Source organism: Varanus komodoensis, unplaced genomic scaffold, assembly GCF_004798865.1.
Source record: "Varanus komodoensis strain SLA01 unplaced genomic scaffold, ASM479886v1 scaffold55, whole genome shotgun sequence".
Lineage (NCBI taxonomy): Eukaryota > Metazoa > Chordata > Lepidosauria > Squamata > Varanidae > Varanus > Varanus komodoensis.
The window spans coordinates 3,449,025-3,473,029 of NW_025336157.1; the positions used below are offsets into that span (position 1 = coordinate 3,449,025).

Consider the following 24,005-nt stretch of genomic DNA (forward strand, 5'->3'; position numbering starts at 1 on the left):
ACATTTCTATGCCGCCCCTTGCCGAAGCCTCGGGGCGGCTTACAACACAATAAAATACATTGAAATACAATAGAACATAATAAATTACCACTAAATACAAATATACAAAAAATACACTGAGATACACACATAATAATATAAAATTAAAATTAACAGTATAAAGTAAGTAAATAAAGAATATAGGAGGAGAAAAGAGAAGGAAGAAGAAGTTGCCCTGGCCAGATCATATATTTTAACAATTAAAATGATGTTTAAATAAAAAGGTCTTTACCTGGCGCTGAAAGACCAGTAACGACGGTGCCAGGCGGACCTCTTTGGGGAGTGAATTCCATAGGTTGGGTGCCACCGCAGAGAAAGCCCTCCTCCAAGTACTTACTCTCCTAATTTCTTTCATGGAGGGTTCCCGGAGAAGGGCCTCTCCCGCAGATCTCAAGGGGCGGTCGGGCATATACGGACGTAGGCGCTTGTTCAGGTAGCCAGGACCCAAGCCGTTTAGGGCTTTATAGGTCATAATCAACACCTTGAATTGGGCCCGGGCTTCAATGGGAAGCCAGTGAAGCTGACGGAGGACTGGAGTCATGTGAGCATAGCGCCCCGTCCCCGTCAGCAACCTGGCAGCTCTATTTTGCACCAACTGAAGTGTTCGGACCGTCTTCAGGGGCAGCCCCACATAAAGCGCATGACAGAAGTCTAGGTGGGAAGTCACCAGCGCGTGTGTCACCGTCGCAGCACTATATCAAATAAAAGGGAGGATTGGAGGCTCTCCATTTAGCAATACAGTTTAATAAACAGGAATTCAGTTGTTCTGAAGAATGGAAATAAGAAAAGGAAGAGATGTTTAAGGTTCCTAAGGCACAATTCCAAGTTTGCTGGGGCATGCTGGGAGTTGTAGGCCTCTTGTTCAGCGTGGCTGTCTGGGGCATGCTGGGAGTTGTAGGCCTCTTGTTCAGCGTGGCTGTCTGGGGCATGCTGGGAGTTGTAGGCCTCTTGTTCAGCGTGGCTGTCTGGGGCTTGCTGGGAGTTGTAGGCCTCTTGTTCAGCGTGGCTGTCTGGGGCATGCTGGGAGTTGTAGGCCTCTTGTTCAGCGTGGCTGTCTGGGGCATGCTGGGAGTTGTAGGCCTTTTGTGCTGCCTCGATATGCATAGGCTTACTCCCTTAGTTGGAAGAACAGAAGGTGGTTTAATATGGCATGTAAACTACTAGAAATAAGACTGCATGGTGGGGGATCTATGAGTCCCAGTGTCCCTGACCAACCTGGCTGGGACACATGGGACTTGGGATAGAGGGCCACACAGGCCCTCCAGTCCTCCTCAAGAGGTACAATGCCAAGTAAGTTTAGACTAAAGTGTCAGGGAGCGGCTTTCTGTAACGTCTCTTCCTCCAGGCTTAAAAGTCAGCTTGCAAGAAGTCTGGTGTGGAGCTAAAGGAAGAGAAAAAAGATATATGTTATATATTTTCATTTATATTTATATTTTTGGAGGCCTGCCATTCATAAAAGTTTCTATAACTTGGAGATGACTTGATGACACATAGCAACAACAAAGATAGATATACGAGGTACTGGGATAGACTGATAGTTACAAATCTACCCAGATGTGGTTGGCGTCTGTTCCCATCATCCTTGCCCATGCTGGCTGGGGTTGATGGGCACTGGAGTCCAGGCAGGTTTCCATCCCCTTCCCTCATAACAGGTACTTTTGGTGTATGTGGCCACACGGGGACGCCATTGTACCGCATCAGAAATCCGCCTCTGCCCTGGTACCTGCCCGGATCGTGGAAGGATGATCCGCACCCCGCGCCCTTCCCTGTGCCCTTGGCGATGTGCAGGGAAGCTGCAGCCTGGCCTGGTGGTGGCGACCTCTGATGCTTCTCTTTTCCCCATCGCTGGTCGGTCGGAGGTTGACGGCTGCTGGGAAGCCAGACTGCGTTGCACTCGAAGCACCTGCCCTAGTTTCTAGCGCATGGAACCTGGTTGGAAGCGGGCCACTGGAGTAGACAGGCGAGGTTCGGCGGGGCTCCTTCGAAGAACACAATTTCCCTTGGCTTTCCTCGTTAAGACGAGAAAATAGTTTACGAGGCGGGTTACATGGTGATGGTACAGTTATCGCTTTCGGCCTTTCAGTTTTAATATTTGGTTGGTTTCAGCTTTGATTTTATCATTAATAGTAGGATGCATTGCGTTTGTTGGTGTGTTTTCTGTTTTTTTTTTCTCTAAGTTGTCCAGAGACTGTGATATTGGACGGCATGTTTAAAAAAGAAGGCGCGCTCTTCCGCCCTTCTCTCTCGCTGGCGACGGAAGTGGGGCAGTGACGTCAAGCACGCCGCGCGCTCACTTCCGCCTGAGGCGGCGCGCAGGGAAGGAGCGGCTCCTCGCAAGATGGCGGCTTCTCTGCTGAGGTGACTGGAGGGGCGGCGGGGCGGCCGTTGGGGGTCCTGCGAGGAGGGGGGAGTGTGGGGGGGGGGCGTCGCTGGCCGTGCGGCCGGGGAGGCTGGCTGGGCCAGCGGGCGCCGGCCGTGCCCTTGGGCAGGGCGAGGTGACATTGGGTGCCCCGCCCTCTGCGAGTGGAAGCGGAGAGGCCCTGGCGCGTTTGTTGCACGTGTGCCTGCGCGGACACGTGTGCCTCAGGCCCGGGGTGGCTCACGTGCAGCACACGGGGAATCTGTCGGGCTTTTCCGCCTTGGTTCTTGCTTTTCTGTCCCACCTTTACTCTTTCTTGCAAGGAACCCCCCTGGTGGCCCTCCTCTTCTCCGTTGTTATCCTCACAACAACCCTGTGAGGTCGGTTCGCCCGAAGGTCTCCATGAGTCTTCGGGAGTTTCAGGGCTGAGTGGGCCCTTGAGCCTATTAGATCTCTCAAATCACTGTCCAGCACTCTAACCACTAGGCACACTGCGAAGCTGTGCATGCATTTAAGCATCTGTACTGGGCGATGTGTGTGGCATTGATACAGATGTGTGCAGGCCTAGTATCACCAGCTTCCCAGGTATACTAAATGTGCCTCTTGGTATTAATATGCAGGTCGGCAGTTCACTGTATCTATGCAAGCATAGCTTTGCAGCAGTTGCTCCTTCCTGGAGCCTCCTGCAGTGACTGTGTGGAGAAAGGGGGCAGCGGGGCTTGGCTTGACCCAGCCCCCATTTGCTACTGCCTCCCCCGGGGAGCACAAGCAGAGGAATGCTATGGTGCTCATGCCCTGCTGTGCCTGATGGGGACTCCTAGTTCATGATCCTAGGGGATCTGATTCTGGGAAAGCTTGAAGCCTGCTGTTAGCCTTTGGGCTTCTTTGGTGCAGCTGCATCGCTGCACGCGTGTCCGGAGGCCGGAGCCAGACTAGTGCCGACATCAGGGTGGGGCTGGAGGGGGGGGTGGCCCCCCATCTCCATGCACAGCCTCTGCAACCAGAGCATCTCCACGGCATTGCTGCAAACACTTTATCTTGTGGAAGTGAATTAATGCTGAAAAGCGCAAATAGCACATTTTATCTTTTATTTGGGGCTCGGTTGAGAACACCTGAGCTTTGGCAGTGCCTCTGCTTCTGCATTGCCACCTGCTGGTTCCTCTGCCTTTCGCTCTGTCCCAGAGATGATGGCGAGAAGCAGCAGCAGCGGGCACTGCCAACCTGCTCACCGATTCCCTGCCTGTCAAGTGGCAAGGGTGAGAAGCAAGTTGGGGAGACAGAATTCCTGGGGATGATGGGAGTGAGAATCACAGGGTGGGGGGGCAGTGGAGGGGGGCCTTGTCTGAAGGGCCTCAGAAGCCTGCAGCTGGTCATGATGTTTGTACATAGACTCCTAGGAGTGTACATGTGAGCGTGGGACTGGTAGTCCCCGGGTTATGGCTGAGTTCTGTTCCTGAGAATGTCTTTAGGGAAGTTGGGTCAGGCTCAGTTGGCCCTCCATGTTTGCGCGGGTTTGGGGTGCAGGAAGTGGGAAAAACGCGGATGTCTCGAGCCCTTCCACCGCGCAAGCGCACCAGTGCCTCCTCCGGGCACCAAGGAAAAGCTGGAGAGAGGTCCTTCTCTGGATGGTCAGGGCAAGAAGACATGCTTTGGAGGTCTTCCTTGCTCCCCTTTCACCTCCCCACTCTCTATGGTGAGGCTTTGGGGGCCCTCCTTCTTGCCCCTTTTCTTCCCCTCTCTCTATGGTGTTGATGGTTTTCTGCAGTAGGTCTTTAACTCAAGTTTTTTAAATTAATAGACTTTGATTAGTATGGGTTGTTCATAACTCGGATGTTCATAACCTGGGGGACTGCCTGTATTCGTATGGCTGTTGCAGATGTTCTTGTGTGTAGAAACATCTCTGTATGTGCATGGAAGCGGATATGTATGCGTGGGCACATGGAACGGATGTGTGTGTCTCCGTGGGTGTGACTTCAGTGATTTCAGCCTAAACACGTCCAGAGTTGGCTCAAATCCGGAATGTGAACTAGTTAAACTGTGGAACTTGCATCCAGGAGATGAAGTGGTGGCCACAAAGTTGCACTGCTTTAAAAGGGGATTGGATAACTTCCAGGAGGAGAAGCCTTTCCATGGCTCTAGTCCAGTTCGTGGTACGAGTTGATGGAGAGCATGGACTAGAAGATGCTGTCCCACTCGCATGCTTTTTGTGGGCTTCCCACAGGTAGCAAGTTGGCCATCATATGAAGCAGCCAGGCACAGGTGAGAAGGTGAGATGGCCCCCTTGGCTCTGATCTCACATGGCGCTGCTTATCTACCCATCAGATTACTGAAACTTTTGGCTATTTTTTTGCCTTTGGAAAGATACAGCCATGGGAAATTCTTCTGTGTACAGATTTCTGCGTGTGTCCCCAGACTTCGCTGCCTTCTTCCAACTAAGCACGCTTGGAACCAGGCCGTAAACCAGGCCCAATCCTGATTTGGGCCTTTGCCTCCCCATTCATTCTTCTCTCTTCCTCACCTCCGTTTGACTCTGCCTTGCCTCGTGGCAGCAGCGGGAAGTGTGCTGCCTTTGTTCCGAGTGCCGTATCACTCCAGTGTGTTCCTCAGGCAAAGATTCCAGCCCACAGGCCCAAACTCTTTGTGCTGCAAGAAGCCAGCTTGTGCATTTCTCTCCCTCCTCTTTTTTCCGCTGGTGTGTCACCTTTTGAATGTCAGCTTGACAATGTCGTCTTGACTGGATCTGTCCAGAATAGCTCTGCTAGCCTCCAGGTCCGTGTCCGTTTGTGCGTAATAAAAATAAATTTGAAACCCTTCTTTTATTCCTTGCCCACGGTGTTGGTTTGAACTGAAATTTGATGTGCACTGAGCCACGGCAGTGACCTGCCATTTTGCCGGCACTCTGGGCGTGAAAAAAAGATCATCGAAAGGGAATAATGAAACCAAGTTCCTTTTCAGAGTCTTTTTTCTCTTCGTTGACACTGAAACATACCGGCAAACTTTTGTTCTTCGGGGTTCAGACTCTAGGAATGTGAAGTAACAGCGTTTTGCTTAGTGGAGTCCCTGGCAAATTCTGTTTTATCGCTCACTCCCAGCGGTTCCTTGTTCAGTAAGCGTGGAAAAATAAATGGCATGGAAATGATGCTGTTAGATTGGACCAGGGGGAGAAGTGTTGGTATTTGGAGGGGATCACTCAGTTACAGCCGAAGGAGGATTTTGCAACTCGACTGGAATCAGAGATTCTTAATGGAGGGGAAATGACTTGGGGAATTTGAGCACGTGAATTTGGGAACACGCGGACAGCTCTCCGAAGCCCGGCGCCTTCCAGACTTGTTGGATCGTATCCCCCACAATCCCCGAGCCACTACAGCCATTGGCCATGCTAGCTTGGGAGCATGGGGGTAGTAGTCCAACACTTTTGGCTGGCCCCAAGATGGAGAATGTCGCTCCAGGACTCGTGTGGTCAGTTGTGGAAGTGTCCAACCAGGAAAGGAGGAGACCCAGCATTGAATCCCCACTTAGAAGGCACTAGAGACACTCTCCGAGCTGAGCCTCATAGGATATTCTGAAGATAAAATGGGAAGCAGAGCATATAAGCTGCCCTGAGCTTCTTGAAGCGAGGGCAGGAGGAAGAAAAGGCGATGAAGAGAAGAAACTGCATATTGCATTCTTAAAGGGCTTTTTGGCTGCGGTCTCCGTAATCCATGCAGCAACCCTGTAAGGTCAGCCAGTACAAGCCTAGGCGGAGGATCGCTAGTAAGGTCCACTGGTGCTACCCGTGCCACAGACAGGAGGGTGCGAAAGGGACTGGGGAGGACGTGGTGTTTCGCAAGCAGCAAAACCACTGGCCGTGGCAGGATTTGCCCCCATGTCTCCTGGGTCCAAAGACGGCACTCTCAGCCAGTCCTAACAGCTGGGCTGAGTTCTGAGGCCGCCTCTGTGCACACTGAAAAGCTAGCGCACTAATCCTTTGGGATTAATGCCGGAGTAATCTCTGAATCAGCTCGGAGCCACTGCGGGGAAGCAGCGTGTGTGCTGCTCCATCTCCCTTTTGCCGCTGATCTCTCCCTCCCTCCCTCCCTCCCTCCTCCTGAACGGGGAAGATCACCAGCAATTTGAGAAAGGTCAAGCTACCACCAGGGCTTCTTGCCTGCATGGCAGGTTAATGGCAGGAAGGGATGGCCATTAATGAGGGATGGTCACAGGGGATTAAATCGGGTGAGGCTGATCATGGCGCAGTCCTGTGCACGGCCCCCTCCGGGCTTGGAGGCTGCCGGGATTCCTGTGCCCCTGCTGAAGCCAGCAAAGTGGAAAGAGCGTAGAGGCAAGTGGTCCGTCCTCTTCTGCTCGGCGGGCTTTGAGGAGGAACTTTAATTTGGCTCAGGTCACATTTCATCTTACGCCTGTCCCTGTTTATGTTTGGATGTCCATTAATGATTAGAAAGCATGTTTTAGCTCGGGCTTCGCCAACCTGGTGCCTTCCAGAGGCTTTGCACTACAGTTCCCATCAGCTGCAGCCTGCGTAGGGGCTATGGGAGCAGGAGGAAGCCCAGCCTGTGGGAAGTTGGCCTCTGCATCCGTTGGGTTCAGATTTACCATTTTTTTGCATTTGAATAATTATAATAAGCAGAAGGGGAAGAAATCCAAAGACACAGTATTACCCTGACGTGCTGTTTTTTTTTTTTTTGCCCAGTAGCCAAAAAAGCATCAGGATGGAAATATTTTGTTAGGATTGTGCTGTATTTTATTTTTTATTTTTCCTATCTGTGCCTACCTAGTGATAAGTTTCATGGAGTTCATTTGGTCCCACTCCTGGGAAAGTTGCTATAGGGCCGAAGCCGTAGGGCATGCTCCTAGATCGAAAAGGCCGAAAACTCACAGCAGGGCTGGTTGGGAATGCTGGGCGTCATAAGCCTTTCCCCCTGAGCTTTCATAGGATGGCCCCCTTTGTGTGGCTTGAGTGCAACAGGACCGAGTTGCCTCCGTGTGTGAATTCCATGCCTGTTCTTCTCTTTCAGATTAACCAGCCGGCGTGGCCTCTGCTTTCGTCTTGGACCAGGGCTTTCCGTGCAGCAGTAAGTTTCATGCAGCACAACAGCTTTGTTCTCCTCCTCCTCCTCTCCCTGCCGCTTGACTCTTCACAGCAGCCCCCCCCCCCCGTTCCTTTTCCCTTCGGTTCTTCCATAATTCACAGGCCATTAAAAGCAGCAGCCAGCTAGCAGGGTGTTGATGTGACAGTGGGACTTGGAAGGAGCCCCATGTGCTTCTGGTTGAAAGCGCACAGACCTGTAAATGAAACGGCCTCTCAGCTCCTTTTGGCTCAGACGCTTCTGTGTCGCTTCCATTTCACCCCGAATCTCTGCCTGGCCTCAAAGCCCTTCTCCACTGAGCCAGCCAGATAGAATACATTACAGTCAGATACATTACAGTCATTACAATCAGGAGCAGCATTAATCACTAGTTTTAGGTCTTGCTGTCCAATAATATGGTAGCTAACTTCACCTCCTTTGGGAGGGAGTCTTGTAACTGGAATACTGCAAAATATTAATAACTAATTCTTACTCCAGGGGCTTGATCCAGTGAAGTCTTTAGATTCAAGGATATTCAGGAAAAAGCGCATCTTGCAGTGACTTGGGGCATACTAGCTGTTTTTGGTAGAATTGATTTGTTTTCATTGATTCTAAGGGGTAGAATCAATTGTTTTCATTGATTCTAAAGAGTAACGGTTTTTATGGATTTTTAATTGAATCCAAACAAAGAAGTTTTCTGTGACCATTCAGACGCAGGGTAGAGAGGCTGATTCCAACAGTTCCGTAATGTGCATATTGATAACAGGTTAAAAGCAGGGTTTTTTTCCTCTTGCCAAAAGTAAACACTGTGTTGCGAACATTGGAACTCCAGGGCTGTGTGTTACATCATTTCCTTCATGTGTGGGTGTCTTGAATCCTGAGGGTCCCCATGCTTAAAGGCAGCCTAGGAATTGTTTATGGTAAATTAAGCAAAGAGCAGATGAATTCCTGGTGCAGGCCAGTCACTTACTGAGTATCAATGGAGCCTCCACCATTAAGGGCAGTCTACCTCTGAGTAACTCAGTGCTGGGGATTGAAAAGGCCTTTGCTCTTATACCCTGCTTGGGAACTTTCTAAAGGAACTTGGAAACAGGCGACTGAACTATCTGGATCTATGAGGGCTTTCTTGATATGCTCAATGGATACCTGAAGAAGGGGTCATACTTACTCTGACTTGCCTGTACATTTTGCTTGACCATTCCTTTTGGCCTCTGGTTAAATTTTTGTTGTTTGGCCTGACATTTTAAACAGTTGTGCGTTTCATCTGGTTGACTAGATAATCTATTTTATTGCATTGCATTCAACTTTTTACTGCAATCAGCTGCATCATGGATGCTGATTTTAACATGTTTGGAGGCTTCTGTAGTCCATGAAGAGACAGCTGATCAATCCTTAAAAAGAAAGAGAATTCTCTGTTTGTGGCTACTCACTCCCTACTTACCTGTCGGACTTCTCAACTACTTCTTTTCTTCTAGTGTGGTTCCCATGGCAACAACAGCAAAGGAAGAAATGGCCCGGTTTTGGGAGAAGAACACCCGATCAAACCGTCCGCTCTCCCCTCATGTCACCATCTACAAGTAAGAGCAGCCAGGGGAATGCCTGGCCCGTATCCAGGCATAACGTTCCTTATGCCTGTTGTCGAAGGCAGCTGAAAAAAAGGAGGCAGGAGGGAAAAGATTCTGCCCTCCGTTTGGTTACCTATACTGAGGATTAGTTGCAGTGGGTGGGTGGGATGAGGTGAAAATGATCGTTCAGTAAGAATTAAACCACCGTTACAGAAAAATAAAGGATTTCTGGGTCTTTATTTAAAGGGCAGCACCATGGTGCGCTCACTCCTCCCGTTGCCCTGAACTAGACTTTTGAGGCAGCCAGGAGTAGAGTTTTGGGCTGACCGATCGTGATTCCTGGGCACAGCATTCTTTAATTCCAGTCACAGGATTTTTTTGGCCCAGGACTTCTTTTGAGGGACCTTGGGGTTCCCATTCTCCAGGCCGCCGAACTGTCCATCCCCAGCTGCCAGGTTTTATCCATTCTGTTATCAAGATTTCTAAACTGTGCGCAGAGGGATCATTGCAAAGACAGTTAAAATGGCAATGAATGGCGATGAGAACCTTTCTGTACTTGGCATTCTGGTGAGAGCCACTGCCAGATGGAGTGGGGCGGGGGGGTGATCCCCTGGCAGCCCCCCTTTTGTGGAAAATTTGGGACACATTCCACAGGGAAAGACCCTTGGTGTTGCCTCTGGCGCCCGCAGGACAAACATATCTGGGGAAGAAAGCCCCTCTGCTTTCTGGGGATGGCAGCGAATTTGACAGCACTGGTACCGCGGCAGCATTCCAGAACCCAGGCCATGATTTCTAGGTTTTAAGATGCGTATCTCCATGTGGGGTGTTGGGAAGCAGAGAAATCGGGGTGGGGAGTGTATCCCAGCTGAGGGGTGGCAGCAGACGCCGGCAGAGATCTAGTGTGGCTGCTCCTACATCCGTGGCCTCTTTCCTTCTCTTTCAGGTGGTCTCTGCCGATGATTATGTCCATTACCCACCGTGGAACAGGGATTGCAATGAGTTTAGGTGAGCAGTGTTTCTCTTGGCAAATGCAGCCACCCTGACCCAGGGTGGGGTTCATGAGAATGGAAGACGAGCGGGCCAGCTAGTCCAGTGTCTGGTGGCCCACAGAGTTCGCCCGGAGTGCGATCGGGAATCATATTCCGAGTGTTCAGCCCCCTCGATGCCCATGTAGTTCTTTGGATTAATTGGGGACAAAGAGAGAGGTTTGGCCTTACTTTTAGGGGGTTGAGCACTCCCTCCTGAGCCGAGCACCCCGAGCTGGAATGGATGTGACAGTGATCATGCTCGGAGAGCAGAGCAGTGCGAAAACTAAGCCTTAGAGCTTGTAATCAAAAAACTGCACGCAAAACAAGACGGGGAAGGCAAAAGCCTGGAAAGTGCAGGTCAAGTGACTCTTTGAGTTCCCACAACCCGGCCTGCATGCCCTGGGAAGCCAAGCTCTTTAACCCGTGAGTGACCACAAACATCTGGCAGCTCATTAGCGCAGCTGGATCAAGCTCACCAGGCACTGGCACACTCTGCTTCTGAATTGGATTGGTAGAATTCCCAATCTTGAGCAACTCAGCTGTAGATTTATAGTTGGATGCTGGTCACCCCTGTGTACGGCTCTTGGGGTTTAGTAGGTCTTCGGATCCACACCTCTGGGCCAAAATACCGCTGCTGGTTTCACCCCTGCAATGGACCGTGGGTGTCGAACAAATGTTTCCCATGCCAGGGATCTCAGGGTCTATCCTGGACATCCCCAGGGAGAGCTGGGAAAGAGCAGCTGCTTGGGACGGCCGCCTGTCTCGGCAGCCCAGCCTTCTCCTCCATTCCAGCCTCCGGGGGTGTTGAGCCGCAGCACCCCTCCTCTCCCACGTGGACTGGTCCAGTGCTGGCACGTCCGGAAGGCACCAATCAGACGCTGCTTCCTGGTATTGGGGCGGCCATGGGGGTGGGCCTTGATGCCCCAAGGAAGCTCCAGTGTGGATGCCACTCTGGGCCGTGTTCGAGGTGCGTGCTGGGTCAGGGCCATTCCCTTCCCGTGGTCCCAGATGCTGGCAGTGTGTAACTTTTCTCGAAGCGGGGAGTCTCAGTTGGAAAGGGGGCCCGCCCACCAGCTTCCCCTTTTGGCCTGACTGTCTGTCTCCCTCTCTCCTTAGGGGTGTCTCTCTTTGGCTTAAGCGCTCTGGTCCTTCCGGGCCATTTCGCCGACCATGTGGAGCTGGTCAGGTCCCTCAGCCTGGGGCCAGCTCTCATCTACTCGGCCAAGTTTGCCCTGGCGTTCCCTTTGACCTACCACACCTGGAATGGGATCCGGCACCTGGTGAGTGGCCTTTGGAAAGGGCCTTGCGGGGTGCGGGTGTTTTCTGAGAATGGAAAGAGCCTGGCCGGATCAGGCCCGACAACCCTTCCGCTCCAGCATCCTGGTTTCCCCCAGGGATCAGCCGGAACAACCGGGGTGGCCTCGTGGGTTACAGCATCGGACAAGGACTGGGAGTCCTGGGTTCAAATCCCCCGCATGTTCACAAAGCTCACAGTCTGTCTCTGGACCTGGCTGCCATCTCTCCGCCTGGCCTCATCAGGCTGTAGGGATAAAATAGAGGAGGAGGTAGAACCCCAGAAACAGCCTTTCCCCAACGAGGGACCCTTCAGGCATTCTGGACTATCCACGGGGTTCCCATGACAGCACAGCCTCTAGGTGCTCACCAGCTTCATTTCTCCTCCCAATTTTTATTTTATCCCGTAATTTTTAAAAATGTATGCTTCACTTTGAGCAGTGAGGCTGGCTTTTCACAAGCAGGCTGGTCCGCCCAGCCCAGCCATTTGGTGAAAGCGCCCACCACGCTGAAAGTTCCAGTGTTCCAACCAAGGTTGGGAGCCTTTCCCTTCTCTCCAGCCGGCATGGACACATGGGCTGACCATGATGGAAACTGTAGTCTGCCTGATCTGGAGGATGGGAACTGTAGTCTGCCTGAGCTGGAGGGTGCTAGTTTGGAAAAAGGCTGGAAGCCAGTCAGTCCAAGCCAGAGCTGCCTCAAAAGCAGCAATTTCTTTCTGCACAGGCCAAACACACATCCAGGCAATATCGTTTTAGCCTCTTTCCCAAAATCAAAACCAGAAGGGGAAGGGCTAACCCTGCCCAGAGCAAGGAGCATTCAGTAACCTTCCCTCTCTCCATCCCCTGTACTGTAAACCGGCACTTTCCAAAGTGATTAAGTCCGCCTGCCTTTTAAGATCCCTGTTAAAAAGCCAACCCCCCCCCCCCCAAAAACCCAGCCGTTCTGAATGCTCTTTTCTTGAACCCGGCCACATTCCTTTGAAAGCAGCTAACTCTTTAATGCTCACTGGGGTTGCGGAGAGCTGAGAGTTTGGACCAGCGGTGTGCCCCAGAGAAGTGTGAGTGCTCCATATGGAGTGTTTTCTGTCAAGAAGAAAACCGTACAGCCATGAGTGCCGAGCCCACTTCTCGCCTCGGAGGCATTTTATGCCTCTCCGAATGAGCGTCTCTCGTCCCTTTTCACTCCAGATCATCTGTGTGGATCTGTCTTCCCCATTCCCTTATTTTTAATTATTTTTCTTTTTGGTTAAAAACAACAACAACAAATCTGGAGGGCATTCTGGTGAACGGGGAAGGAAGATCAAGGGCTGCTTCTTCGGGAGCCAATTGGCAGGCGTCGGATTTGAATAGCAGAATCGCTCTGTGCCTCCGGTGTGCATGATTAGGCAGTCACGGAAGCGGCCAAACGGCAGGGGAAAAGACAGCATGGAGAGATGGGGGCAGAAGTGGGCACTGCAGACTGCAAAAGCCTTCTGGAAGGAGCCAGTCTTAATCCTGGCATGCTGTTCTTGCATCCAAAGGAGCAAATCCTGCTTTATGAATGCCCTGCGGTGTTCAAAGCGTAATGCAGATAGACATTTCCCTGGTCACCTTGGGCGAATAGAAATTTCCTGCAGGTGACTAGGCTAGGCAGTGGGCGAAGAGAAGTAAAAGCTCTGGGTTTCACAGCAACTGGCCCTCAAAAGCCTCCAGGGCCTACAGCCGTACTGAGTGGCTTTCAGAGGGAGCTAGACAAATTCACAAAGGAGAAGGCTATTTTCTGTCCTTCATGTTTGCCTCGGTTGAAGAATTGGGGCACCATTCCAGTTCTCAGAGAGAACGTATGCGGAGGTTCACATGAACATGCACCCTGGTGAGATTTCCCCCAGGGATGCTTAGCATGCTAATCCAACATGGCTCATTGCTGCATTCGGAGTTCAGAAGGAAGCATTCTTCCCCGATTAGACTTCAGATGTAGGCGAGCGCGTGTGTATTTCATGGCGAGCTTTTCCGGTGGCACATGCAGCTTGGCTCACTTGCTTGAGTGCATGCTCCTCTTGGTAGCATTCCATACTTGGTTGCGGCACACTTGTTTTCTCAGAAATAAAGCTGCATCAAGGGGGTCCCTCTAGCCCAGGGGCCTGTCTTTTTATAGGAAGCCAACACAAAGTCTCCGAGGCACCCAGAAATGGCAGGATGTAGCGGCATTGTTTCCTTCCTGAACCCAGTGTTTAGAGGAATACGACGTCCGAACATGGATGTTTAACAGCTTCCTATATCCCCCACGTATTCTTTCTAATCCTTTTTGATTTAAGAGCCAAATCCTATACCGGAGAAGTTTCCAGGGTTGCATTCTGGGTGGGACCTAAGACACAGGACCAGAAGTACCAACCTATTTAAGCTTAAAGCTCTTGCTCCCGATAACGAAGCCCTGTGAGCGGCATTTCCCCTCTCCCCCCATGCTGCCTAAAAGCCAGGTGGCCACCAAAATGGTTGGCAGGCCCACAAACGGGGGGCAGGGCCTGGGGAAGAGGGCAGGGCCACCTGCGGGCAGGCAGTGGCTGGATTGGCTTCCAGTGCCTGAAATCCCGTTTCCCTGTTCAAAAGCCGCACACAGCTCATCTCGGCCATTCTTCTGGTGTCGGAGAGCACGTGGCGACTGGGATTCAGTCTGTGGGGCCGGCTCTTCCTCCGATCCCACAACTCCCGGGGCATGGGCTGCTTTCCTGCTGCTCGTTCGCCTGCCTTCTTGCCCGGACAACTCACAAAGGGCCAAGGAGTGGGTGCCGTCCAGGCGGGATTTCTTTTTGCCGAAACGTCCCTTGTGCTTTCCTAGTTCCTTCTGCTGAAATGCCCTCTCTTTCTCTCTCTCTCTCTCTCTCTCTCTCTCTCTCTCTCTCTCTCTCTGTAGGCGTGGGACTTGGGCAAAGGGTTCAAGATACCTCAGGTCTACCAGTCCGGAGTCCTGGTGTTGGTCCTAACGGTTTTGTCCTCCATTGGGATCGCGGCCCTGTGAACCTGGGCAGGACTGCCACCTCCTCCTGCTGCCCCCCGAAGTCCTGACCTTGTTCACGTCCTGAGCACTTTGCTTAATCAGACCCTTGGGAGAGTTGGCGCCAGTGCCATGGCTTGAAGAAACTGTGGGGCAGGAGCACTCCCAAATCACCACATAGTTCACTGCAAATTGAAGCACGGGGGCTCCCCCCCCCCCCCCCGATCTGCCTGGATTATTGTAGAATTGTCTCTTTTCCGTCATGTCCCATAATATTGTCGGGTGACTTTCAGGGGATCTTCCCCAGCTGAGGCGAGAGCCTGGAAGTGCAAGATTGCAGAGGGCCAAGAAATCAGCATACTGATTGGCCGAGACTCTGGCATACCCATGATGCACCGAGAGCCATTGCTTTTCTCAGCTTTTTCTCCCTTTCTCCCCTCCCCGCAAGACTCCAGACAATGCCCATCTGTGTGGCCAATAGAGCAGTGTGTGAGCGAGCGTGTGGGTATATTTCTAAGCAGGACAACGGTCCCCATTGATGGCCAGACTGTGGCAAGAGCGGTGCATTCAGCCCGGGCCACCTCCAGCCACCGTCTTGTGCCCCACCTTTATCCCCAGAATGCTCACGGCGAGGCTTTTGGGCCTGTGGCCTACGAGCCGTCCGCCGAGGTTGCTGTCACAGCATGCTGAGACGTTGCATTGTTTTCTTCGTAGGCGCGGGCCATTCAGCCTCAGAACAGTTCCTGCCCAGGGAGGGGGGAGGAAGTGATGTCATGCTAGCTTAGGGTGGCGGGTCCCCGGTGTGGAAGAACTGGGCCGATTTACTGCGATGCTCTTCCATCGTCTCCTTGCCTGCCTTCCAGTGGAACAAATAACCTCCACACCTGTGTATATAGGAGCCCAAACTTTGCTATCCTGTCTGTGAGACCTTGAAGCCAGGCAGCCTTCACCCTACAAAGACAGTGCCTTTTGGGCAGTTGTACAACCATTGATCACATTTTATAAAGTTCATGCCCTTTCTATGCAGAAATAAAATGACCTCGGCCTTTTGGTAGGACAGGTAAAGGTGCCGGTTGAGTTTTTCTTGCGAGCGCGTCCCTCGAGAATCGGTAGCCTCTTAGAAACCTTAAAAGCATCTTGGTTTTTTGATGCTAAAAACAGAGAGGGCTGCTAGGTGGGGAGAAGACGGAGCTGGTTTTTTTCCACAGCCCATCAAACAGGAGACAAGTCCCAGATCTCCCCCATGGCTTCTGAAGCACACGTCCAATGCTTGTCATTTTGATGGTGACGCTTAAGGCTGTCCTTGGCACACAGATCCGATGCCTTCATTTCTCTTAAACCAATTACGTGGGCCCATTACCAAGATGGGTTTTTACACTCTGCTTCCCCCGCCCCCTCCTCCGTGATTGATTTTACTGTGTGCCTGCGTGTGTGTTTTGTAATTATCTGTTCTCCGGTGTGTGGTGAGCGATAATGAGACTGAAAGCTTGCGAGTCCCAAAACTGGCATGCAGCAAGCTAATTAACTGGATTTCTTCACGCACATGTACACATTTTGTGGATGTGTTTGGTAAAAACAAGAGAGAAATAATGTGATTCATCCAAAGCCTTCAGAGCAAATTTTTTCCCATGCAGACTTTTTTTTTGCTGCAAAGGGTGTTTCCCAGAAGCTTTTCCTGGAAGCTTTTGCCTTAATGCAAAAGATAAAAAACAGACATGCCTTAAATACCGGCTTGCCTGTTAGCAATCTTGAAAACTTCTTCTGCCCATCCTGGGCTGTGCTTCTCTTTTAGGGGTGCCATCAGGTAGGATGTTGGGGCAGAAGTCCAGGGCCCCTGCAGCCAGATGGCTTCCAAACATAGTGAGGCAAATGGATCCCATTTTAAAGTATCTGCATGGCCATCTAAGAGGTGGGCATCTAAGGTCATTAAGCACAGAGCAGGAGGTCCCCACTCTTTCCAATGATGCACATTTGGAATTTTGTATCGTGTTGAGTTAATCTTTGCTTAAAGCCTTTGGTTCCCCTTATCTAAATGTGTATGATGAGCCAACTTGACATTTCTCAAACCGGAGAACTGGTGCTTAACTTTTCTGAAGAAAAAACACTTGGCGGTGGAGGAAATGTTTTTCGGGTTAGTTTTATTTAGTGTCAATTGCCATCAAAACACCCGTCAGGTATGACACCTCCGTTCCATCCTCGGCGGTCTGTGGGATTTTCATTTCTGTTCTGCAGTTGCGAAGTTCAGGCTGCATTGCTGCCTCTTGCCCGTTGGGCCTGTCTTCTCTTGGGCAGCAAAGATCTAACCCTCACTTTCCTTTCTGGGGCAAGTTGAAAAAGGCACGGCTGCCGTTGAGACCTCAGTTCACCCTTGCCTGGACTTGATGCATGGTGCTTCCTACCGAGATGCTAGTTGTAAGGGCTGGAGAGTCATGAAATCAGAAGAGATCATGGAGAGAAAAGGAAACCAGACGCTCCGAGGAGAAGCAGGGAAAGGAAAGGGAAAGGAAAGGGAAAGGACACACCAGAATGACTGGAAAGATGGAGCAGAATGTTTTAACTTTCAGTCATTGGTAATAGAATTTTTTGCTCTGGCCTTTGGATGGAGGCTTAACTCAGTTGCTCTTCTGGGCAAGAGAGAGGCCTGGCCAAGCCTCCCCTTTCCCTCCGATCCATTTCTGGTTCCACCAGGCCTTTCTGTGTCTCCAGAGCTTGGCTTGCCTTCGTGGCCGGCCGGCTGGATGGCGGGGCCTCGGGCGAACGGGCCCGCCTGGGATTGGCCTCCATGGACCCGGTGCGGTATGAAGCCAGGAGCTCCGGCGTGCTGACGCCTTTGGACTTCCCTTCCAGCGACTTGGGCCAGCCTGCCGGCGAGGCTTCCGCGGATGCAGCTCTCCTGAGAGCGGACTCTCGCGAGCTGGGGCGGCTTTGGACTGGGATTTTGGGGGCCACGGTGTCTTTCAGGCGAACATCCATGGAGCCCGGCTGGCGGGAGATGGGGATCTCGCTGCCGCTCCTCTCCCGCTGCTCCTTGGGCTCGAGCTGCTGGGAGGCCTGGGTGTCCGGGGGAGCCTCCTCTTTCAGCCGGATGTCCATGCAGCCAGGCTGGCGGGAGAGGGGTCCCTTCGGTGTGGCGGCTCCCCGGGATTCCGCTTCTTTTTGCGCAGGCATTTTCCCAGCTGAGCTGGGGGGCTCTAAGCCCCTGCGGGAGGCTTGGCTGCACTTGGCAGAAGTCTCCTCCTTGATACGTGCTGGGGGGTCGTTCGGCTGTAGGGCAAAAGAAGGGTTATCACAGTGGGGGCAACCCATTTGTATCTTCAAAGACCGACAATCACGCTTCCTGAGCTATTTACAAGAATAGAAGGCATTAAAAAAACCCGGGGAGTCCTAGCGCTGTCGTTGAAGCTGTTTTCTATCACTGGGTCTAATACCTTACGCCCCTCTGGGTGCCTGGAACGACAAGATGGTTCTAAAGTATGTTTTGCAGTTCACCCTCTCAAGCCCGTGATTACTCCGGGATATTTTTCTGGTTGGGATGGGAGTTCGGCAAAGGGCTTGTGGCCCTTTGGATCCGTTTTACCTTGCCGATGACTTGTGGGCGAAAGCCGTTGCAAGCAGTGTCCAGGGCAGTGGACTTGCCGATCCACTCGATAAGATGGGCAGCCGCATCAACGGAGCGGGAGGTCAGGTTGACTTTGGCGGGCGGGATCTTCAGGGGCATATCCCAGGTGCCGAGGTAGGTGCCCCAGGGGGAAGCCTGCGGAATGGCAAGAAAGTTTGCTCGCTGTAGGCAGGAAGGATTTTGCATGTGTCCGTGGCGTTCGGCGCTTCAACAAGGCCCTGCTTCAGAAGGCCACCTAGAAGGCTTAGAAGCTGGGGGGCTGCATGCCATTTCTCCCCCTACTACACACCCAGAACTAGTGAGGTTTCTATGCCACCCCAGAAAATTTGCAGTTTGCACACCATTTGTCAGGACAATTTCCAGCTATTCTCTGGATTAAAACTTAAGTTTCCAGTCCTTATGGTGCCTGGGAAAAGCTTGGGCCTGAATTGTCAGAAAGTTGAGGGGGGAAGGTGCAGTAGGGGAGCTGCAGCTGTGACAGGGAGAAAGCGTTGAGCAAAAAGCAGAATTCTGTGCCTGGCAAAGCTGTTTTCTGCAGTCCGGTGTGCAGCCGAGGTTGCTTTATCCAAGTGGGCATCATTTAAAATTTTACACTGCTGCTTCTGGCCATGAAGATGAGCAGGGCAGTGAAGCTTCTCTCTACCCCCACCATACTTTCCTAAAAGGCAGGGGATGTGGCTGCTTTCTCCAACAATTGCTGCCAGGCTGGTCCTTTCAGCCATAAGGACTAGAAACTTAAGGGGCAGCTAATTTCTCCAGGGGCTGAACTTACTGCCTTTCCCATGCGGTTGTGGAGTCTTGACATGCACGTGGCTTTGGGAATGGAGCCACGCTGCCGTGTGCAGCTCGTTGCCGGGGCTATCCGACAGGATCATGTGCTTTTTGTTTTAGCAAAACTCTCAGAGCGTGGTGTCTCGTCCACCTACTGTGGGCTGAAGAATAAGAGCCTCACCTTGGACCGGGGCACTGAAGGGAGCAGGTGTCCTCGGTCATTGGCTATGAATTGGGTGTAACCCTCGTGAGCAGATGGGTGCTGTGAGGAAAAGACAAGGTAAGTCGGGGAGAGAAGATGGAGCGGGAGGTTAACGAGGGTGGCCATGGTCTCGTACCGCAGGGAGCAGAATTCCAGGCATGGCGGCCAACCTGGCTTACCTGCAGCTGGAGACTCAGGAGCACTGAGCCCTCTGGGCTTCCCCAGACCACCAGGGCCCGCTCCCAACTTTAAGCTTGGCTTGGCTTTGGGGAAACGTGAAATGCATCTCCTAGGAGTTAGACACAGACGGTAAATGTATCTGCTGGCACTGAGAGTCCCACCCCTTTGGGCTTGTCCACCCGCGGAATGCAGCTCCCGAGAGCTTCCCGCCGTGAAATTTGGCCGCCTCGTTGAAAGAAGTTGGCCCCAGCAGCCCATCTCACCCAGTTTTCTGTTCCCAACAACCATCAGGGATGGGATGTGAAGATAGACTGCATCTGCACATAGAGGTTCCATTCTGAGCGATCAGGGACACCACCTTCTGACAGGCATTTTGGGTGGAAGTTTCCCTGGCTCTTTATTTCACCTGCCCCAGCTGAACATGACCCCAAAGCCCTAACTTGCCCAACTTCCAGATTCCAGTGGCCACAGAGGCTGCTGGGAAGCTCAGAAGTGGGGTACGGAAGGGGCAATACCCCTCCCTATTATCGCTCGAGATGAAGCACTCCAGGATGGAGAGCCCTGGCTGACAGATGCAAGGAAGGAACTGGGGTACACACAGAAAGCCTCGGGATACGCAAAATCGTACACCCACCCCTTCAAGAACGTATCTTGTACTGAACAAGGCGTTGCTTTGTTGATGTGCAAGAGTGTGGCAAGAGAGAGAAAAATCGGGGCTCTGGGGTACATACCCCATAATAAAAGTTCGAGCAATCCCAAATCCTATACCCACGGCCTCCATGGGTACCCTTGGGCCCGAAGGAGATCTCGCAGTGCTTTGGACTTCAATCTGCAGCGCTCTTGGCCCTTTGCCTGTGGTTGAAGTCCACCAAGTCTGGTTTTAAGCCCATTCTTGCTCTGAGAGAGGGCTTTGAATCCCAACTTGGTAGATTTCACCTCAGCACCAAAAGGACCCATTTCTCATCCATCCACAAGGCTCTGCCAAGCATACCTCCTTGAAAACCCTGGGAAGGTTCCAATTCTGCAATTTCCGGGCAACGTAGGCATCTTCGTACTGCAAAACCAAAAGGGGAGGCACACTGTGTCAACGGGCAGCGAAATTTCAGCGGAAGCAGCGGTGCTGTGGACAGGCGTCCCTGGCTTTTAACATGGTTTCACTCCTTTGTTTGTTTGCCCTGTTTGCTCCAACTTCCCCAAACATTGAGAAGCGTAGACATCTTGTGAATATTTTAAAAAGCACCACCTCAAGTTTCTAGCCCTCATGGCCTTGGAGGGGGGACATGAAGGGAAGCATGCATGCATGAAACCTTAGAAGACAAAGCGGGGTGCCTAAGTGCAGATTTCCTGTTTTGGAGCGTGGGAAGTTAAATGCCTCCTTGCCCAGACCCTACAGCCAGGGGAAGTGGAATAAATTTCCCAAAAAGGGAAGAGAAAAGGACTTTGCGGAGGGGAGAAAGGGGGTGCGCCTCAATTGAGAGAGGAGGGGTGGTGCTCCGGGACCTTTTGCCCTTTTAATTCATTGTGGTGGGGAGAGGGGCTTGGGGGGAGAATTTCCTTGAGGGGGCAAAGGACGGAACAGGGGAGGGGGTAAAGTACAGCTTATTCCGCATTGTGTGTGTGTGTGTGTGTGGGGCGAGGGGGGGCTCCAAAATTCCTGTAAAGTCTATTTCCCTGTAAACTCGGTGGCAGCTGGAGCAAAGCCCCCGACCTGGTGTCCCCCAGGAATGCTGGCTGGGGATGCTGGGAGTCATAGTCCAGTGCCTCCAGCTGTTTGGGGGGAGGGGGAAAGAAGGGGGGGCAGCTCGATCCGTTTTGGGCAATCTCCCCTCCCCCCACCCGGAAAGGGGGAGGGGTCTCGGGGGGGCGCCCCAAACTCTCACCTGGCCAGAGCTGTAGTGCGTTGCCATGCTGCCTATCCCGACCTTTGTTTGGGCCGTCTCCTAGCAACGGTGGGGTGTGGGCGTGGCCAGTGGGGGATGCAAGCTTTCCGCCAATGAGAGAGTGGGGCCAGGAGCCACGCCTCTTTTCTAGGCCATTCTCCTTTCCCGTTCCAATTAGGGTCCCAGACCCTGCCCCTCCCCTCCCCTCCCTTCTCTTCTAGTCGTCTGGTCTGGGTTTCTCATTAAGGACTAGAAACTTGTGTTTGTACGTATATTTAATGGAAAAATAATAGCGTCGGTATAGGGAGCCTGAACTTTGGGCAGTTTCGATTTTTTGCTCAGCTATGCAGCTTGCTGGGTCCGGCTGTCCTGACTTGACCTACCTCATAGGACTGTTTTCTAGATAAATGGAGAAGAGAGAGAAACTTGCGTGACTGCTTGCAGGAAACTAGGGTGGAAATATAATTGTTGCTTATAAGGATGCCCCATTTCGTCCTCTTCCTTGTGTGTGGAATCGTGGCTGGCTCGTAGCCCCACATGTGTCTTAGCACAGGCGTGTTCCCGTGGCCCCTGAGCACACACAAAGAGCATCACGGGGTCTCCAGGTGCGTTTAGATCATGTGAAGAAATAAACCAAAAGTCTGGCTCCGAGGTTTGTGTGCCCAGAATTAATGTTCAGTGTTAAATTACCACGGCTGGATTCCCGAGAAGGTGCCCCTAGATTATTTATATATATATAATTAATCTTGGCCTATATAGCATCAGGGTGAAACTGGCAGGATAAATTGTTTTTGCTTCTCCTTCCAGCAGTTCTACACTGATTTCCCTAATCGGTTTGCTCAGTATATTGTAAAATCCACTCTCAAGGGAGATTCAGACACAGCCCCTACCTCTCCTTCGAGGCCACTGGGGCAGGAGGGGCCGAAGCAGGAGCTATTCCCGTGTGCCTCCCATGATCAAGGTTGCCTCGACAATCATTAAATTCTGTTTGCATGCATGGGGCAAAAACGATGGATTAATTTGCAAGGATAATTAAAAGAGGCCAGACGTGAGCACTGGGGCCTGTGGTTTTTCAGCACCGTCTGCTTACTTTTATTGGAAGATGTGACAAGCAGACCTGCTTCGTTTGCTAATGAGCTCACCTTGCATCGCATAGCTGGGAGGGGGTAAGCAATGCCGCAAGTTTATTTATTTACAATATTTTTAGCTCAGCTCTTAAACAGTCATAACGAGAAGCTTCCTGTGCAGAGGTGTATACTCTAAAAGGCAAGACATGAAAGGAAAAGTCCTTGGGAGGGCAGAGGAAAAAGAGAAAAGCAAAATGCAGGCATTAGTTCCTAGTTTCAAAGTTCTTATAGGTGTTCTTTCTGGCATGGAAGGGTGAAACAAGTTCCCCAAAATTGTTCCTGAGCACCTCCTTCCTCAGTATCCCAGTAGCCATTTCCACTGCCTCCCTGTTCTATATTTCTCCCCACCTTCTGCTACCAAAATCACAAAATCCATACAGACTGTTTCTGTTCAGATGGATTCCAGCTCTTTAGTGCCGCACATACTCCTAATATTCACCCTTAGCCCCAGCAGTGTTTGAATGTGCTGAATTATGTCAGGGTCAAAGAGGAACTTCTACGCGACTGTTCTGCCTGACCTGCTGCCCTTACCAAGCCTCTGAGTAAGCTGCAAGTTGACCTTGGAGCTGTCTTTTTGGAGGTGTTGGTGTGTGGAAATATGCTCAATTCTTCCATACTGAAAAGCAAGACATATTGGGAGCTGTTCCAACTCAAATTGTCTGCCTAGTCCAATAGCATCTACTCTTTACTGGCTGCGGGACTGAAAAAACACAAGGATTTTTCTGCTCATCTATTTCCTCTGGGCGGCCAACACTTTTTCATTCCATTTTAGAGATGAGTGAAGGCAGAAAGGGCAGCGAAAAATAGATTTTGGGGTGAGGATGAAATCTGCACGGTGGATAAGACCATGTCCGGCACGTCTTGTGGGGACGGCCTCACAAGGGAATTGGGCAAATGGATGGAGCAGAAAGCTCTCCGTGGCCACCAGTCCTGGCCAGTAGCTGGGGAAGATGGGTGGGAGAGTGCTGCTGCGTGTGGCTTGCTTGTGGCCAGCACGTTGGCCCCTCTGCGAATGCAAAAGTGGACTAGGTGGATCTGGAGTGACTCTTCTTTTACTCTTATGGGGAAAAGCAAACGAAATAGCTGCTTGGGGAAACGGAGAGGAGCCCAGGGGAAGATCTGGGCCGTGGTGTGTGGTCCTCTAGCTCTCTCCCTTTCCAGTGCCCCCCTGGAGACCTAGCGCAGCAAGACCATTTCAAACCACCCACTTTGGACTGTTCCGCCCTGCTGGAAAACAAGCCCTCGCTTTGTCAGCCCAAACCCCATCACCCCAGGCTCCTGGAATGCTGTGCCTACAGGCACGGGCCGGCCGGGAGCCGGATCCGATGGAAAGCTCGGCTCTGGAGCGCCGATTCCAAGGGATCAGGACGAAGAAGGGTGCATCCGTGCGCCCCGGCGTGGTTTCCCTTTGCCTGCCACGGAGAAGCTAATGCTGGGACTGGTTTTGAGCGGGAGGCAATGAAAAAGCGTTGCACGAGAGTTTGAAGAATGCGCGCAGGGTGCGAGATCGGCACGTAGGATCGTAACCTGTCCAACACCCACAGTCCTCCTCTGGGTAGGAATCCTGCCAGGACAGCCTCCTTTTGAGAGGTGGTTGGTCCGTTGGCCAGCCAGCCTTTGCTCCTCTCTTTAGTTGCCCTTCAGCTAAAAAAAACCTTAAAATCCCAGGACTGCTAATGGGTCCGGAACAGAGGACTGGAAAAGGACAGGGCAGCGCAGACAGAACAAGCCTAGTAATGCCAGAACTGCATCTTTCCACTTACTCTTCATGTCAGGTTAAAACCGGAGACATCTGGGGTCAAGAAGAACTCGGCCAAGGGAGACTTGAAGCCGCCATTTTGATTCCCCACAATCCCCCTTTTACGGTAGCGGCACTGCAGGGCATTGTGGGGAATTTAAATGT

At 51.9% G+C, this 24,005-nt stretch overlaps 1 protein-coding gene across 3 annotated transcripts in view; it reads left to right on the top strand.

The window, feature by feature from the left end:
- SDHC (succinate dehydrogenase complex subunit C) overlaps positions 1-19,150 on the top strand; it is a 21,179-nt gene extending 2,029 nt beyond the window's left edge. The window contains exons 1-6 of one of the 3 annotated variants that reach the window (XM_044448474.1): positions 2,198-2,397; positions 7,414-7,470; positions 8,940-9,041; positions 9,973-10,034; positions 11,174-11,337; positions 18,834-19,150. In XM_044448474.1, the coding sequence (XP_044304409.1) occupies positions 2,378-2,397; positions 7,414-7,470; positions 8,940-9,041; positions 9,973-10,034; positions 11,174-11,337; positions 18,834-18,878 (450 nt within the window). In that variant the 5' untranslated portion in view covers positions 2,198-2,377 and the 3' untranslated portion in view covers positions 18,879-19,150. Of the gene's footprint in view, positions 1-2,197; positions 2,398-7,413; positions 7,471-8,939; positions 9,042-9,972; positions 10,035-11,173; positions 11,338-14,242; positions 15,383-18,833 lie in introns of those variants that run through there. The other 2 variants (XM_044448473.1, XM_044448475.1) reach the window with 2 other exon arrangements.
- The last annotated feature ends 4,855 nt before the right edge of the window (positions 19,151-24,005 follow it).